The 19,020-nt window shown below is 38.2% G+C and overlaps 1 protein-coding gene and 1 pseudogene across 1 annotated transcript; both read left to right on the top strand.

Moving 5' to 3' along the window:
* The first annotated feature begins 678 nt into the window (after positions 1-678).
* Positions 679-2,479, top strand: LOC146581494 (signal-regulatory protein beta-2-like). Its single transcript, XM_085246578.1, has 6 exons — positions 679-721; positions 881-1,195; positions 1,285-1,644; positions 1,995-2,123; positions 2,213-2,256; positions 2,348-2,479. The coding sequence occupies exons 1-6, from the start codon at positions 679-681 to the stop codon at positions 2,477-2,479; spliced, it is 1,023 nt and encodes a 340-aa protein (XP_085102704.1).
* Positions 2,480-13,116: 10,637 nt separating this feature from the next.
* On the top strand, positions 13,117-14,647 carry LOC146581493 (signal-regulatory protein beta-2-like; annotated as a pseudogene).
* The last annotated feature ends 4,373 nt before the right edge of the window (positions 14,648-19,020 follow it).

The following is a 19,020-nucleotide window of genomic DNA, read 5'->3' as shown; positions in this document are numbered from 1 at the left end:
GATATTTATAATGCATTTCTGAAGTACAATTTTATATGATAAAAAATATGTTTACAAATGCTGATTGTGCTTACAGCATAGTAACTTAGTCTGAAATGTTTAATATAGCAACTCTAGATGAAATATATAGGTGAACACATTTGGCTCACTATTTGGCAAGAAACCGGTCAGTTTTTTTCCTCTTTCTCACCCTTAACTAATGCATAATAAACCATTAATAATGGTTTATAAAGCATTTACAGATTAATTAATAATATAGCTATAAACTATTTATTAGCATCTATAAGGGGAGCCTTATTGTAAAGTGGTACCCACATAAGTTCTGGTTTTGAAGAAAATAAATCATGCTGTGTGCTGTTCAACACTACTGAAGAACAAAATGTTATGGTCCCTCAACTTAACATTTCCCTGAACTGCAGAACTTGTGGTGTTTTAGGCAGTTTTTGCAGTACATATTAAACCATACATAGAGAGTCAAAAAAGGAAGTGAACAAACATTGTGACAGGAGATGAAAAAAGATCATATGTTTTAGAAAAAGATCAAGATGAAATTGGTGTCACAGGAAGTTTATTTTAAGTGTTTTCTGTGTTAACCAATCAGACGCATTTTATGGTCTAACCCAGTGTTCTCATTTCCCCTTCGTAACTTACTGAAAAACCCTAAGGTGCATTTTCAAGATGGTCATCTTATGGATTACATTGCTTTTTCTTCATCGAGGAAGTAAGGGGGGATTTGTTTCTGTTTGTTTGTTTTTTGTTTTATCTGGCTATCTGACCAAACTGAACGTGTTATTTATGTTGAATAGATTCATATATAGATAGACGTAGAGATAATAAGAGAGATAATAACATAAAAACTGAACGTTTTCTTTTACAGCAGATTCTCTGGTTCCAGTGAAAACAGTCCATGTTGGTGAAACAGCAACATTAACATGTGTTTTACCAAATGAAGAGCTCGGCAGCAGAAAGGTTCAGTGGTACAAGCAGAGAGTCGGGGATACTCTTAAATTATTAGTGTCACTTTCTGGAAAACCTTCTTCAGAGTTTTTTCAGTCAAGATTTTCTGCACATAATAGTAAAGATTTTAGCAACCTGACCATTTGGAATGTAGCCCAAGAGGATGAGGGAATGTATCACTGTGGAATAGACACCTGGATTAAACTTGAATGGAGTGGGACATATTTGTTAGTAAAAGGTAATGAACTGACCAACTTTTACAAAATTATTAAATGCCTCTGAGAATGTGGTGAATAATTTACTTGTATTACATTTTGTATTACACAGGAAACACTGAAAGGACATCAAACAATATTGTTGTACAGCAGCCGACAGAATCAAATCCACTCCGTCCAGGAGACACAGCAACTCTTCAGTGTTCAGTTCTGACAAATTCTGAGAACAACACATGTTCAGGACATCATAATGTTTTCTGGTTCAGAGATGGATCTAATAAATCTCTTCCAAACATCATCTACACTCATGGAAACAGAACTGATCAATGTGAGAAAAGATCTGACCCTCAGGATGGGTGTGTTTATCGCTTCTCTAAGAACGTCGGCTCCTCTGATGCTGGGACCTACTACTGTGCTGTGGCCACATGTGGGGAGATATTATTTGGAAATGGAACTACACTGGATGTTCAAGGTATCTGTGCCTGATTTTTAAATCAAGACATATAATATACATAAATCAGATAATATTTATCAGAATCAGAATCAGAAAGGGTTTTATTGCCAAATGTTGAGCAGGTTTACAACATTAGGAAATTGCTGCGGTGCTTCAGTGCAAACATACTGTCATAAATTACGCTTAAATAGACATGAAAACAAAAATAAGAATAAGAATTAAAAGTGCTAAGTAGATAGATATATACATGTTACATATACATTTATATTTAAGTACCAGTAATTAATACACGTTTTTATTTCACAACTACTGTAATCTTACTATTAGGCAACTCTAATTTTGTTTTCTCACTTTTACTATTGTTGCAGAAAGCAGTGCATCATCACAGACAGCCAGTACAGTTGTTTTTGTGCTTTGTGCTGTCATGGGTATAAATCTCATTGTTACTGCTGTCCTCATTTACTTAACCAAAAAAACCAACAACAGTGATCACAAAGGTAATTGAAGTTACTCACAGTTCACTATAAACAAAATAAAAGATTCTTAAATTGATATTAACTTGTTGTCTTTCTGTACTATGATCAAGCTCCTGTCCTGCAGAAAAACCTTAGTGATCAGAAAAGACAACAGGTAAAGTATTAAATGCTACGATTACTCTCACAAATATGAAAATTAAAAATAAATATTAAAGGTTAATAAGCATTTTTACATTTTTGAATAGATTAAGGACACACAGATGTTTTCTGCTGTTGTCTTTGCCGTGATGGAAGCTGATATTTGCAACAAAAAGGATGCAAAGGCAGCAGAGAAGCAGCAGATCTACACCGCCATCAAAGCTTTTGGGCTGGATTAGATCTACTTACTCTTGCTTGGTATGAAACAATCTACAGTAGAGGATTTTTTTCATCTTATAGATAATGCGCTTTTATGTGTTGAAATTATGCTCTAGTTCTTTACATATACACTTGCATACACATCTAAGCTGCAAGATTCCTACTGTAGTCTGGTCATGACTGTTTTATTTACAATCTTATGTGCTGTCTTTAATAAAGCCCAAGTTATCAAAGTAATTATGTTAAAAATGGACATTACTGCACCGGGGGTGTGATTAAATGGGTGCCCACATAATTCCCCTACTTTCTTTCCTGTCATGCTAACAACCCATTCCTTTTTAATTAACATTTCTGTAAATTACTGCAAGGTTGTTGTAAAGTATTAATGTAAATAATATTTTCAGGGTGATATTCATGTACCAGGAAAAGGTAGCCAGTAGCCTACACAATTTCCTTAGGGATTAATAAAGTATTCTGATTCAAATTTGATTCAAGGGTCACTTAATTCCAGAGCAGCACATTTCTTGGAACCTTTTCTGCTCGACCATCTCTGATTTGCATAAATCTTTCGGCACATAACAATTGCTGTGAAATTTCTGAAATCAAACAACTGTGTAAACATAGTTAAAAGAATCAAGAGCAACCTGATTAAATATGTTAAACACGTCAGAATTTGAATATGTAGAAAAAGTATTTTGAGATTGAAACACATTTAGTCTTCCACTGTTTCCACTGAAAAAAACATTAAAATACCTGCATAGAGACTGTAATAATAAACTATTAATGGAATGGTAAAGTTTTTATCATGGTGTTTGTGTGAAAGACCGTCTTTTTGTACTGTAATCAGTGTTTATGTTGAAATAAAAAATTACTGCAAGAAAATCTGTGTTCCACTGCATATCCTTGATCAATGAGACATAAGATTTTCCTTTCTCTTTGTATGCTAAAACCTGTTAACCAAACTTGACTATTCCCTTTTTAACGTCATCCAACACTGCTATCATTTTTAACAGCTTTTCTTTTTTTCTTTTTTTTTATTAAAAGGTTACAAAGCCCTGCTTGGCTTAACATATTGGTCCTTCATCCCGTCAGTGTTCTGGAAGATTTTATTGTTAAAAATTGTTGCTCATTGTCTTTTGGTGTCTTTTGGCCGGTTGTGCTTCAGATGGATGTTCAGTTAGTTACCTGTTGTTGTTAAAATTGGGGCGGCAGGGGGAAGGAGGGGGATGCAACACAGTCTCCCTGTAGTGATCACCCAGCAGGGCAAGGATTCGTAGCACTGCAGAGTTTGTCTAATCTATTATAAATAATAACATAACTGTCTGCTCCTGTATTTTATTACATGTTGTAATAATTGTATATATAACATTCAAGAAGTTTTCACAGGTTATCACTTGTTCCACATGTGTCATGTTATAGCCTTATTTCAATGGATTAAATACATTTTTACCTCATATGCTATGACAAAATGAAGAAAGGCTGCTTGAAATTTTTACAAATTTATTAAAGCAATTAAACTAAAATATAACATTCAGTGTAGAAGTTAAAGGTTTTGTGGTGCTACATAGTCTGTCTAATATATTATATACAATAATAATAGACACTGGTGCAAAAGCACAATAACAATCAATACAAATATAAAGGTAACAGTAATGTCTGATAATATGTGGGGTGTAGATATACAGTGTTTTACATGAACAGGCAGACTTTTATACTTTGTGTAGACTTTACAGGTATATACCTATTTTTGTGGCACAGAATATGACATACAACAACTTAATGCATTAACAATATGACACAATGAGTATATGAAAAAATATATATGTATCACACAGAGAGTCATATATCTTTCTGTCAGTCTCAGAGTTAGAGCTTGTGAGCTCTGCAAAAAATGTGTCATCCAGAGCATGTGTTATGCTCAGACATGTGGATTATTGATTAATGAAACATGCCAATATTAGAATAAAAGGATATTCTGACAATGACTATTATAACTTCAGTATAACAGGCCTTGATTGAACTTTGGTGCTTTGGTGCTCTAAAGCAAAGAAAAACCTTTGGTGTCTACATGAAATAAGACAATAATAAATAAGATAATAATAATAATAATAATAATAATAATAATAATAATAATAATAATAATAATAATAATAATAATAATAGGGCAGCAAAGTCTTTCTGTGTGGAGTTTGCATGTTCTCCCCGGGTACTCCAGCTTCCTCCCACCGTCCAAAGACATGCAGTTTGTGGGGATAGGTTAACTGATTATTCTAAATTGCCCATAGGTGTGATTGTGAGTGTGAATGGTCGTCTGTCCCTGTGTGTTAGCCCTGCGACAGACTGGCGACCTGTCCAGGGTGTACCCTGCCTCTCCCACTATGACCCCCAGCGAACCTGAAAAGGGTAAGTGGAAGCGAATGGATGGATTGATGGATAATAATAATAATAATAATAATAATAATAATAATAATAATAATAATAATAATAATAATAAAGTAAAACTCTGAATACATTTACTGAATAGGTTTCACTGATTAGTAATATTTTGAGTCAGTCATAAAATTTTGCAAAAACTTCCTGAAGTAATTGTTTCAGTAATATATCCAAAATTCACTTTATACCAGTAAAATAAGCCAACATCATCCCCAGGGATATTACATGTCCACTTTAGCAGAGCTGAACTGCAGTAAAGTGTTTCATTTCAGTTAAGATTGTAATTATACTGAAAATTGTAATTCAATATATGATGTCAGGATACTGTTTACTCCACTTGGCCTCTTGGTTTTTATCTCTCTTTTGTCCTCACTCGTTTTGTTTAACTGTTTCATAAATTAAATGCATCAAAAAAATTTAAAACCAAATATGTATATTTGGGTCCTCGGAATCAGAGATCCCCTCTTTTTGTTACAGTGTGGTATTCAAACTTTTAAAACTGATCTGAATATTTTCTAAATTGATTTTGGTCAGACAAAGACAAACGTAAATGGCCTGCATTTGTATAGCGCTTTACTTAGTCCCTAAGGACCCCAAAGCGCTTTACACTACATTCAGTCACTCACACATTCACACACAATGTGAATGTGTGCAGCATTGTAGCCACAGCTGCCCTGGGGCACACTGACAGAGGCGAGGCTACCGGACACTGGTTCCAACGGGCCCTCTGACCACCACCAGTAGGCAACGGGTGAAGTGTCTTGCCCAAGGACACAATGGCCGAGACTGTTGGAACCGGGGCTCAAACCGGCAACCTTCCGATTACAAGACGAACTCCCAACTCTTGAGCCACGATCGCCCCGTGACGTATTCTGAGACACTTCTCTGTTTTCACAGATCATCTTCTTTTGTTGTGAGAGGGCTCATCTAGACTAACAGCAAATTCAGTACTCTTAACAAAATTACAGTTGAGCAAGAAGTGTTAGCAATCCTGTGATATGAGATTTAAAAGGCTGAAATTAGTCTGACACCCTCAAAACATGAATGACAAACAATTGACAGTTTTGGCTTGTTTTCATCTGACGTGACATTGTAGTTCGGTACATGCATTAGAAGAAGCTTTAGCTTATTGTGCAATTTCCTGACAGGTGAGAAATGATGAAAGGAAATGGTATAAGATCCTGCCACACAAGTGGCGTCCTCTTTTACGCTCATCAACTGTAACATTAAAACCACTAACGCTGAAACCAGGCCCTGGCATTTGTGTAAATATTACAGCGATACATATCAGCCAACTAAACACTTTTGTAGCCCAAGCAAACCTCTCGTGGCAAAGTCAGTCACCAATTTCATCACCCTCACCTAGAAGAACAACAGCCCTCTCATGCCACAAAACTTCTCCTGAACAACTCAAGGAATGCAACATTTTGCCCAACCTTCAGACTCAAGCATTCACAGGATGCACTATAACAAGCCACAAATAAACCATTCAATAACCCAGTGGCTGAGGAGAGGGACATCTGGTAGCCTCAATTCAATTCAATTCAGATTTGTTAATATAATGTCACAACACAACCACAGTTGCCTCAGTGCTCTTTATATTTTAAGGTAAAGACCCTACAATAATACAAAGAAAACAGAGCGCACCATACGTCACATGACCCCCTATGAGCAAGTGCTTTGGTGACAGTGGGAAGGAAAAACTTCCTTTTAACAGCAGGAAACCTCCAGCAGAACCAGATATAAAAACAAGACAAACCGATGATGTGGATGAGAGTCAGAGATTAATAATAAAAAAAAAATATCTATAACAAATTATAATTAATTATTATAAATTATAATTTTAAAAAATAAATAGTGAATGAAAAGGGTGACTAAAAAATCCTCAAGCAGCCTAGACGCACTGCAGCTTAACTAAGGGAGAGTTCAGGGTCACCTGATTCAGCCCTAACGCTATCCTTAATTTATTTCTTATCTCGTTTGAAGCCTAATCTTGAAAGTACAGATAGTGTCTGTCACCCGAATCAAAACTGGCAGCTGGTTTGAAGAAGGGTTTGAAAACTGAAGGCTCTGCCTCCCATTCTACGTTTAAATACTGTGATAGGGGTGATATGGTACTATAAGGTCATTGAGGCAAGAAGGGGCCTGATTATTCATGACCTTGTATGTGAGGAGCAGGATTTTAAATTTTAAAATTCTGGATTTAACAAACAGCCAATAAAGAGAAGCCAATATAGGAGAAATGTGCTCTCGCTTTCTAATAATAATGGATTGGATTTATATAGCGCTTTTCAAGGCACCCAAAGCGCTTTACAATGCCACTATTCATTCACTCTCACATTCATACACTGGTGGAGGCAGCTACAGTTGTAGCCACAGCTGCCCTGGGGCAGACTGACAGAAGCGAGGCTGCCATATCGCGCCATCGGCCCCTCTGGCCAACACCAGTAGGCAAGTAGGGTAAAGTGTCTTGCCCAAGGACACAACGACCAGGACAGAGAGCCCAGGGATCGAACCGGCGACCTTCCGGTTACAGATGCGATTCCCAACCCCCTGAGCCACGGTCGCCCTTTGTAATCCCTCTTTGTAATCTTGCTGCATCATTTTGAATCAACTGAGATTTTTCGGGATTTTTTAGGACATCCTGATAATAAGGCATTACAGTAGCCCAATAATAAATGCATGAACTGTTTTTCCAGCTGTACTTACACTGCTTCTCCTGTGATCTAAACCTTTATAAGTGGCAGAAAAGGAAAGGATGAATGGATACACTGAGGCAACCAGATAATTTTGATATATAACAGCCTTATTTACAAGCTAAACCAGTAAGTACTTTTTAGAAAGAGGCAGTAACACGTTTTCTGCAGAAACAGAGAAACTTTGACATGACTGCTGCATGTACAGGAACTGTTTACATATGAAAACAAAAATGTTGCACTTAGGAGCACATCAAAAAGCTAACAATGGCCAGTGCACACACAACTGTGCAAAGATAGTTTAACCGAATTGACTTATCCTTTTTCATTTCAAAGTGCAGCGGTATTTGTACGTTAGTGCCTGTGAAAGAACAAGCAAAGCCACATGTGGCAGCTGAACTGTGAGATACAGGCCGCGGCTAGCTACTTCTCTGCAAACCTGTTTACTCCGAACACACAAGTATTTTGTTATCTACAGGATGTGTAGCCTGTTCACAGTGTTACGACTTTGTCTTTCATGTCGACTTGCTGATTGGGTGCAGGTACTACCCACAGCTAGGTTACGGTTACAAAAAGATCAAATACAATAGTTTAGCGCAAAAGAAGTGGACAGTCCTCTCTCACGTATGCCTTAACAAATGTGTGTCACAGCACACATGCAACATGCCACACATAGCACACAAGGACACTTTGTATGCAACTGTCTGCACCAGTAGCTTTCAGAATATGATATTAAATGGCACCCTAGCCTTCCTCTCTGATAGATTCTCAAACCCATTAATTAGGGCAGGCACAATTCAGTTCTGAGTACAAAACAGGAAGCGATGCTTTATATAAATTTAGAGTTTTTGGAAATCCTGATAAGGTTTGCAAACAATAACCCCCATGCACAGACACTAAAAATCAAAGGAGAAAAAAATCCTGTGTGGATTCAAACCAGGCAGCCTCATCACTGCTGAATTTTCCATGCATCATTTGTTTCGCACAGCTTGTGAAACAAAAAGCAAGGAATCAGCCACAAATGACTTTTGTATTAGTTACTTGTTTATGATTTTACCTCATTAACATTACTCCTGCTTCTACCACAAAAGCTGGTTCTACAATTAAAATGTAATAAAAGTAATGATGAATACTCTTATTTGTCAAATCAAATCAAATCAAATCACTTTTATTGTCACATCACATGTGCAGGTACACTGGTACAGCACATGTGAGTGAAATTCTTGTGTGCGAGCTTCACAAGCAACAGAGTTGTGCAAATACAATAATGTAAACAAGCAAAATACAAGAATGGCTACATCTGAAACTAATAAATATATGTACAATATATAATAGTATATGCATTTCTGGATGTGTATACTAAATATTTTTCTACGTGTGTGTGTGTGTGTGTGTGTGTGTATGTGTGTGTGTGTGTGTGTGTGTGTGTGTGTGTGTGTGTGTGTGTGTGTGTACACATATTTTACAAATTAAATAGAGTAAACAATAAATAAAATATATAAAATAAAATATACAGAGTGAGACATGTGCAAAACAGTGGCGTTACTGTACAGTATGGAGTGCATAATGTTGAAGTTCCAGTAGTGAAGCTGAGGTGTCTATGAAGTGTTCAGCAGTCTGATGGCCTGATGGAAAAAGCTGTCTCTCAGTCTGCTGGTTCGGGACCGGATGCTGCAGAACCTCCTTCCTGATGGAAGCAGTCTGAACAGTTTATGGCTGGGGTGACTGGAGTCCTTGATGATCCTCCCCGCTTTCCTCAGGCAGCGCTTCCTGTAGATGTCTTGGAGGGAGGGAAGCTCACCTCCAATTATCCGTTCAGAGCACCGCACGACTCGCTGGAGAGCTTTGCAGTTGTAGGCGGTGCTGTTGCCATACCAGGTGGTGATGCATCCAGTGAGGATGCTCTCAATGGCACAGTGATAGAAGGTCCTGAGGATGCGGGGGCTCATGCCGAATCTTTTCAGTCTCCTGAGAAAGAAGAGGCGCTGCTGCGCCTTCTTCACTGTTTTGTTTGTGTGTACAGACCACGTAAGATCCTCAGCCAGATGTAAATCAAATCACTTTTTTTTTATTGTCACATCACATGTGCAGGTACATTGTTACAGCACATATGAGTGAAATTCTTGTGTGCGAACTTCACAAGCAACAGAGTTGTGCAAAATACAATAATGTAAACAAGCAAAATACAAGAATGGCTACATCTGAAACTAATAAATATATGTACAATATATAATAGTATATGCATTTCTGGATGTGTATACTAAATATTTTTCTACGTGTGTGTGTGTGTGTGTGTGTGTGTGTGTGTGTGTGTGTACACATATTTTACAAATTAAATAGAGTAAACAATAAATAAAATATATAAAATAAATAAAATAAAATATACAGAGTGAGACATGTACACCAAGGAAGCGGAAGCTGCTCACTCTCTCCACAGCAGCGCCGTTGATGGTGATGGGGGTGTGTACTTCTCTGCACCTCCGGAAGTCCACTATCAACTCCTTTGTCTTTGTGACGTTGAGGCTGAGATGGTTGTCTTGACACCAGTGGGTCAGGGCGCTGACCTCCTCCCTGTAAGCCGTCTCATCACCATTGGTGATAAGACCCACCACTGTAGTGTCGTCCGCAAACTTCACAATGATGTTGGAGCTGTTAGTGGCTGTGCAGTCGTAGGTGTAGAGTGAGTACAGGAGAGGGCTCAGTACACACCCCTGTGGAGCACCAGTGTTCAGTGTGATGGGGGATGAGGTGATGCTGCCCAGTCTGACCACTTGGCGTCTGTCAGACAGGAAGCTAAGGATCCAGCTGCAGAGGGAGCTGCTCAGTCCTAGATCCTGCAGTTTCCTGTCCAGCTTCGAGGGAACGATGGTATTGAATGCTGAGCTGTAATCTACAAACAGCATCCTCACATACATGTCTCTCTTCTCCAGGTGTGACAGGGCAGTGTGTAGTGTCAGGGCTATGGCATCATCAGTGGACCTGTTGTGGCGGTATGCGAACTGTAGAGGGTCCAGTGAGTCGGGTAGTGCAGAGCAGATGAAGTCCCTGACCAGCTTCTCGAAGCATTTGCTTACGATGGGGGTCAGGGCTACAGGTCGCCAGTCGTTCAATGAGGAGATGGTGGAGGATTTGGGTACAGGGACGATGGTGGCCATTTTGAAGCAGGCTGGGACTACAGACAGAGAGAGGGAAAGGTTGAAGATGTGCGTGAACACTCCAGCCAGCTGAGCCTCGCATGACTTGAGGACGCGGCCGGGAATCCCGTCCGGACCAGTAGCTTTGCGTGCGTTCACCTTCCTGAAGCACTTCCGCACATCCTCCTCAGACACAGTGTGCGCACTGACGTCATCCGCGGTGCGCACACTGTCCGGTCTCATGGTGTTCGCTGTGTCGAATCTAGCGTAGAATACGTTTAGATCCTCACACAGAGAGGCCGTGGTCTGCGGTGTGCTGGTTTTCCCTCTAAAGTCTGTGATCGTGTTTAGTCCCTGCCACATACTCCGAGGGTTGTCAAACTGTTGCTCCACCCTGTCCCTGTACTCACGTTTGGCTGCTTTGATCGTCTTCCGGAGTTGGTAATGTGCATGTTTGTAGTCCGATGTGTTCGCGGAGGCAAAGGCGGTGTTCCGTGCCGCCAGTGCCGCGCGAACATCTCCGTTAATCCAGGGTTTTTGATTTGGGAAGGATTTAACTGTTCTGGATGGGACGACATCTTCCACGCATTTCCTGAGTCTGTGTATTCGTCAATGTCCCTAGCAGCCACGTGAAAATTTCCCAGTCCGCGTGATCAAAACAGTCCCGCAGCGCAGACTCCGATTGGTCCGTCCAACAGTGCACCGCCCTCCGGGTTGGAGCTTCCTGTTTCAGCTTCTGCCTGTAGGCGGGCAGGAGCAGGATGGAGCGGTGATCTGATTGGCCGAATGGGGCGCGGGGGAGGGCTTTGTACGCATCCCGGAAAGAGGTGTAACAGTGGTCGAGTAGCCGATCTCCACGAGTGTTAAAATGGATGTGTTGATGGAGTTTGGGTGAGACTTTCTTCAGGTTTCCCTTATTAAAGTCTCCGGCTGTGATAAACGCCGCCTCTGGGTGTGCGGTTTCCTCGCTGCTGATCGCGCTGTACAGTTCCCTGAGTGCACGGTCAGTGTCGGCTTGTGGGGGAATGTAAACAGCTGTAATAATCACTGCTGTAAATTCCCTCGGTAGCCAGAATGGCCGGCACTTAATCATCAGGTACTCCAGGTCCGGTGAGCAGAAGGATTTGACCGGGTGCACGTTTGCATTTGGTGCTGTCTTGTGAGCTAAAGTGAGCTAAAGTAATTGAACAATATACATCCATACAAATGTGTCGATCTATCAGTTAAACCAATGAATGAATAATAAATGAAGACATTTTGAGGTAACAGATTATCTGTACTGTTTATTCATTCTAACGTCTGTCAGCAAAATTGTGCCAGTTTAGGGTTTTATTGATAAAACCCTATAGCGCTTTTTCTAGTCCCTAAGGACCCCAAAGCGCTTCACACTACATTCAGTCATTCACCCATTCACACACACATTCATAGAAAACAGTCTGCTGCTGTTTTCTATGAAATGCTCTACAACTTGCATATTAGTTCTGTCTTTGAAGAAGCAAAACCATTTAGTATTTGTTCATCCTGCTCTTCAGCTATTCCGAAGAATAACATGACATGGCCTTGCACCAATGAAACATGCAGGTTGCAAATTTTCTCTAAAGTGCAGAGTATAATGTATTTGAGATATTTCTTGCAGCAAGTAGTACAACCAGGAATAGAACTGCATTTTACTGTTTCTGTGATTAACTTCTCCTATCAGATAGTCAAATGTGAAAATTGACTAATCTGAAATATTCAGAAAACAAGAAAAAGAGTTTTTTCTAAAAAAATTTCTAAATATGTTTTAGAACGTTCATGTGGGGAGGTAAGTACACATCCAGTGTGACAGGAAGTGTACTTTTAAGCCTGCTCTATGTTAACCAATCAAATACATTTTATAGTCTAACCCAACATGTACAGTTCTCCTCTTAGACCTGCTGAAACACCACAACAAAGGAGCAGTGTCAAGATGATCATATTATGGGCTGCATTTAACATTATGCACTCCATACTGTATATAAATGCCACTTGTTTTGCACATATTCAACTCTGTATATTTTATATATTTTATTATTATTATTATTTTTTTTTTTTTTTTTTTTTTTTTTTTTTTTTACTATTTAATTTATAAAAATGTGTATACACACACACACACACACACACACACACACACGTAGGAAAATATTTAGTATACACATCCAGAAATGCATACTCTATTATATATTGTACATATATTTATTAGTTTCAGGTTGGCCATTCTTGTATTTTGCTCGTTTGTGTTGTTGTGTTTGCACATCTCTGTTGCTTGTGGGGCTCGCACACAAGAATTTCACTCGCATGTGCTGTGCCAGTGTGCCTGCACATGTGATGTGACAATAAAAGTGATTTGATTTGATTTTTTTGATTTGATTGCTTTTTCTCCATCAACGCTGTAAGTGCTTTTTTATTCTGATTATATGTCTGAAATATAATTATTTATGTTGAATAGATTTGTGTGTATATACAATAACAAGAGTATTTTTAAATTTTAAATTATTTTTGTCTCGTGATTTTTTCTATGTTTTGTTTTCACTCAGATTCTCTGGTTCCAGTGAAAACCGCTCATCTTGGTGAAGCAGCAGCTTTAACATGTGCTAGAACTACTAAAGAGATCAGCAGTAGAGTCCAGTGGTACAAGCAGAGTGTCGGAGATGCTCTTAAATTAGTTGTTACATTTTATGGAACTACACAACCTGTTTATACTCCAGAATTTCCTGAATCAAGATTTGAGGCAAAAATTGATAAAAATTTTGGCAACCTGACTATTGTGAAGACAGTCCAAGAAGATGAGGGCTACTATCACTGTGAGCAAGGCAGTTGTGTTAGGGGTGAATGGAGCGGGATGTATTTGTTAGTAAAAGGTATTCAACTGTTCTACTTTTACAAACATTTTAAAAATCTCTGAGCATGTTTTGAAGAATGTCTTTGTGTTTTGTATTACACAGGAAACACTCAGAGGTCATCAAACTATATCGTTGTCCAAAAGCAGATGGAATCAAATCCAGTCTATTCGGGAGACACAGCGACTCTCGAGTGTTCAGTCTTCTCTGATTCTGAGAACAAGACGTGTCCAGGAGATCATAATGTTTTCTGGTTCAGAGCGGGATCTCATCCAAACATCATCTACACTGACGGGAAAAGACATAATGAATATGAGAACAGATCTAACCCTCAGAAAAGATGTGTTTATCGCTTCTCTAAGAACGTCAGCTCCTCTGATGCTGGGACTTACTACTGCGCTGTGGCCACATGTGGGGAAATAATATCTGGAAATGGAACTATACTTAATATTCAAGGTACCCGTCCCATTGATTTTTAAATTAATCCATATAATATGTAAATTATATAATATTTAAGTGCCAGTATGTACAGTGACAATTAATTAATACAATTTTTATAACTTTGAGGTAACATCAAACTTGTTTCAGGAGACACTCCGTCGTCACAGCCAGGAAGTACGATTATTTTTCTGCTGTGTGTGGGTATAATATTGTTATAGCTGTCCTCGTGTACACATTCAAAAGAAACAACAATGATCATCACAAAGGTAATCAAAGTTACTCACAGTTCGCTACAGATCAAAAGTTAAAAAATCTTACATTTGTATTTATTGTCATCTGTCTATTCTGTAATCAAGCACTTGTCCAGCAGAAAAACTTTTGTGGTCAGAAAACACAACAGGTAAAGTACTTAATGACAGCAATATCCTCAGAAATATGAATCTTTTATGGTTAAGTTTTGATCGTTCCAATATTTTTTTTCTTTCTCCATTTCCCAGAATAAGGACACATGGATGTTTTCTGCTGTTGTCTTTACCATGATAGAAGCTGACAGATGCGAAATGAAAGAGTCAAAGGTGGAGAAGCATGAAATCTACAAAGCTGTGAAGACCTTTGGCCTTGAATAGGTGATCAAAAGCATGACTGCTTATAGTTAATAAGATTTTAGTTTTGTTGTAGTTGTGTATGTAAATTTGCATATCCATGTAGATCAGAGCTGAACTGCAACATTGCTGTATTTCTGACTGAATATTGCATTTTTTAAATCTTATTTCTTATTTTTATGTCTTGGCTTTAATGAAGCCCAAGAAAAACAAAAATATCATCTAAGTTCTAAACACATCAAAGTAATTATGTTGAAAATGGCCAGATGTGACGTAATAGATGCTCACAGTGGCCTAAAGAAGCAATGCAGAACGATTTTAGGAGAAGATATTTATTCTTTAGATGCTTAATACATGCATATATTTATAAAAATAATATAAAAAGTATTAATAATGATATAATTATAATTATAATAATATAAATACTATGTAAGAAATTGCAACGTTTTATGACTATAATAATGATGTCTGTGAAAAAGAAATTCCTTATGTACTGTAATCAGTCTTTATTCAATTTAATTATATTTTATTTATTTTGGGACAAATCACAAGAGTTGGAGCACACTTTGTGTTCATGGATATTTCATCTGGGCCAACGGTAATCACTGATTACATCCAGAAATGGAACTTTTTAATCAACCAGCTTCATCCTATAAGTCCTGGGATTACTCTTGAATGGCCCTTGTCATGAAGGACTTAAGCTCATATCAGGAGCACCCAGAGGAGGTGAGAGTGGACAGATGGCCCATGGCACAGAGAAATTTGAAATTCATATCCATTAAACCTCATCATTGAACAAGCTAACCTGCCTTAAAATGTCATTTTTGAATGTAAAAATAAACATTTATCCTTAATGAGCTAATATATAATAAGGTTGCGGTGCCATTATAAAGTCTAAATAAGCAATTAAAAAAGTATTTTAAGCACATTTATGTATACGGTGATTAAGATACACTGTAATCCCTAACAGTTGTCCTAGCTCATAACTAATAAGCTCATAACACTCAAATGTCATTTTGTAGTTGAGCAAACTATAAAGTATTGAGCTCTGTTGGTTTTTATGCAGCTTTAATTGAATAGGGCTCAATATTTTTTAGCTAATTTTTTTGGAACGCTCAAAAAGTTTAAGAAGCATATATTAGTGACGTTCTGGTGGGTGGAGTCTTGTTGCTCCCTCAGGAAAGCTGAGTCAGCCATCTTGAATTTACCTTGATGCAGGGAAGATTTGGCCAGCCCTGTGGATTAAGAGTCCCCAACTTCAACCCTCCACGACCACCACCTTATTTTTTTTCATCAACTGCCCTAAATTTGGTAAGTCTAACGTGTTTTTGTTTTGTTTAAATTTAATTTCGATAAACATTCTTTTTTTATTTTTTACTGGAAATATATTCGTACTTTGTGCACAGTGAATGTTTGTTATAAATGAATTCGAATCCAAGTAATTGTAATTTTAGAAGTTTTCGAATGTGACAAATACGTAATGTTATTTCAAATTAGAATGGTGTAACGTTTTGGCGGTTTTCCGTGGGGGACAACATTTCCCATAATGCATTGTATTCTTGCCCGGGAGGTTGACGGTGGCAGTTCTAGCTCCATGCGTTTGAACTTTCTACTAAAACTTTCTACTGTCCGTTTCTACCGGTTGTCGTATTTGCCGGTAATGCACGTGCGTATTGTGAGTATACTTATTTCAATAATTGTCCGTGTTACACAGTCAGTAGTTTACGCTGTTGAGCTGTGTGTGTGTGTGTGCTAGCATGAAGCGAACAATAATAAACAACATGAGTGTGTTATCATTATTATTATTTCAAGTTTGTTATTTAAGTTATTAAGCTTAGCAACACACCTATCAACATTAGTTTGAAACGGTTAACATTAACAGACTGAACTGGACTTAATAACAGGAGTGCATATAATCTTAGTAAATTATTGTGGTGAGTATCAGCTGCACTGGGTATGTAAATCGGGCCATCCAGCTGCGGTGCTGATTCGACGTCACACAAATGTCACTTGATCAAGGAGCAGATCTGCATCAGATGAGATGAGCTGACTACGTGTGTGTGTGCTGTGCAAAAAATGTTTTTGAATATTAATAAGTCGTCTTTGTGCACATATTGTTTACAGATATCAGACTGCAAAGAGTACTACAGAGAGTCAACATTTCACCAGTTGTCAGTGGGTGAGTTTTATAATTTGTCCTAATTTAAATAAAAAAATAAATACAAAGAAACTAGAGAATTTTGCCCTGAATTATTCGAAATTTTTAGATTTTTTTGGGTTACCCTTCTAGATTGACAAGTTTAGCCCGTTACACAAAAAGTTTGGACACCCCTGATCTATAACAATGACAATCAGAACATGGCTATCCAACACTTTGTTTTTACTCTGCATTTGTGTAAATACTATTCTAATAGATATTGTATGTTCATCTAGGAACAGCATGATGTAAATACAAGACGGGCCCTCGTCCTTCGTGCACTTCCTGTGTACCTGCGTGAAGATGCCTCCACGTTATTCAGGACTTGTGATGTAAGTGTACTGGCCTCAGCATCAACCCCTTTGCCTAGCTGTTCAGTCAAACATATGACATCACTCAGAACTCAAGGAGAACCAGGGTGTATATCAGGAAGGAGGTTCAACACAGTCCTCATCTGACTTGTTTTCTCCCATATATCAACTATTGTTGAATAAGATTGCAAGAAGATTGTTACGCATAAACCAGAAAACATGAAAATAGTTGAAAGATTATTAAACAAAAACAAATCCACAGATAAAAACTCTCCCTTTTAAAATTCAAGTGTTCTATTTTTTTGTAGGTGCCATGTTGTGGTCAGAGAAATGTTTGGTAAATAACAAAAACAAATATCTTGGCATATATTTATTATTGAAAACATTTATTTAAACATATGTTTTGAAACCAAACCCAAATTAAGATTATTGTAATGCATCATGATGTATCGCAATATCAAATTAAATCGTTGACATTATAATCCTAAAAGAAACGTGCGACTTATGAAGATTCACACCTCTAATCAATAGCATGATTTGTGTCCTTGTGGGGCTGAACTCATTCTTGTATTATTTTTGTTTTGCAGTCAGCAGATGGTCCAGACCCTACTGACACTCCTGTGGCTCTGCTGTGTTAGATTATTCTGTTATTATATGTTACCTTATATATGTAATCAAAGTAGTTGAATTAGAATACTGCTGTAGATCATATTATACCCTTTAATATAGAGTGTGTGAGCTGTATGTAGTTTAGTTCTCATTATACTTTTGAGTTAACAGAACATATTCACATATTAGTTCATTAGATAAATGTGCATCACTCTGTATCCTTGATCTGCTGGGAATGTGTTACACTGTTTTCTTGACATGCTTAATTGTTGAATCATGAAGAGAAGGTTGTAAGCAGGAGACTCTGTGTCTAAAGACAGGGGAGATAGATAGACCACATTCCACACCCCCACCTTACAGAAAGCAGAGAAACAACTGCCGAGGTCATAACTTAGGCGCTGTAACAGAGAAAAAATGTGATGTTTTGGCTTTTACGACTAGCTGGGGGCCACTAGAGACTATAAAAAGCTGAGCAACCCGTCACCATTTTGAGACATGTGCCTGACCCTCTGGTAGCATCTCTCCCGTCCGGACGTTGTAATGCTCTTATTGTTGAATTGTATGGAAATAAATGATTGTTGATTGAGCATTGATACACCGAGTATTGTCCTTCCTTCAGCCCAAAGATTCAAAGAATTGGGAGATTTCAACAACTTGGTGCCGTGACCCGGATCTTTGGAGTGCTGAGGAGGTGTAGATTTGGCCTTTGGTGAGATCGTGGGGCAAAGTGAACAGAAGGCCGGCCTAAAACAGAAAGGTAAGCACAGCCTGTTGTATTATAAATACCAAATGTGCATATTGGGCTTTCCAAATTAATCTGTTCGCTGAGTCACATGTATTTTCACAGTAAATTTGTCGGTGTCTGGTTTTTGGCGCAAGATACTAACAACATAAGTTGAGGCTGAATTCCAGTGTGTTAAGTAAACTGCTTCTACCGAGATACTAATAACATACTACGTTGGACTAGTTGCAGCCACTTTACCCTCCACATTTAACTTTGTCTATGACTGGCTTCTGTTGCAAGAAATGGGGAAAACTTCTAAGACGCGGCCAAAGTTTAGCATATGAAATAGAGGTGAAATAGAGTCTGGCTTATGGTGTGCTTGCATTTTCAAAGGTGAGCTCAGAGGTTTCTGTGTGTGTTTCTGCTTGTGAGACGCGCTCTCTGTGTGTTTCTGTGTGTGAAATATGAACATGGTGACAGTGACGGTTGATGTGTGAATGGGAGGACATTAGAGCAAAGACACATTTTAGGATCAAAGGTTGATGCCTAGTGTACC

Source organism: Mchenga conophoros, linkage group LG2 (genome assembly GCF_057382185.1).
Source record: "Mchenga conophoros isolate Kocher_MC1m ecotype Shallow Benthic linkage group LG2, M_conophoros_male_GT1.1, whole genome shotgun sequence".
NCBI lineage: Eukaryota > Metazoa > Chordata > Actinopteri > Cichliformes > Cichlidae > Mchenga > Mchenga conophoros.
The sequence above is the reverse complement of the archived record's forward strand: the minus strand, read 5'-3'. Positions and strand labels throughout refer to the sequence as shown.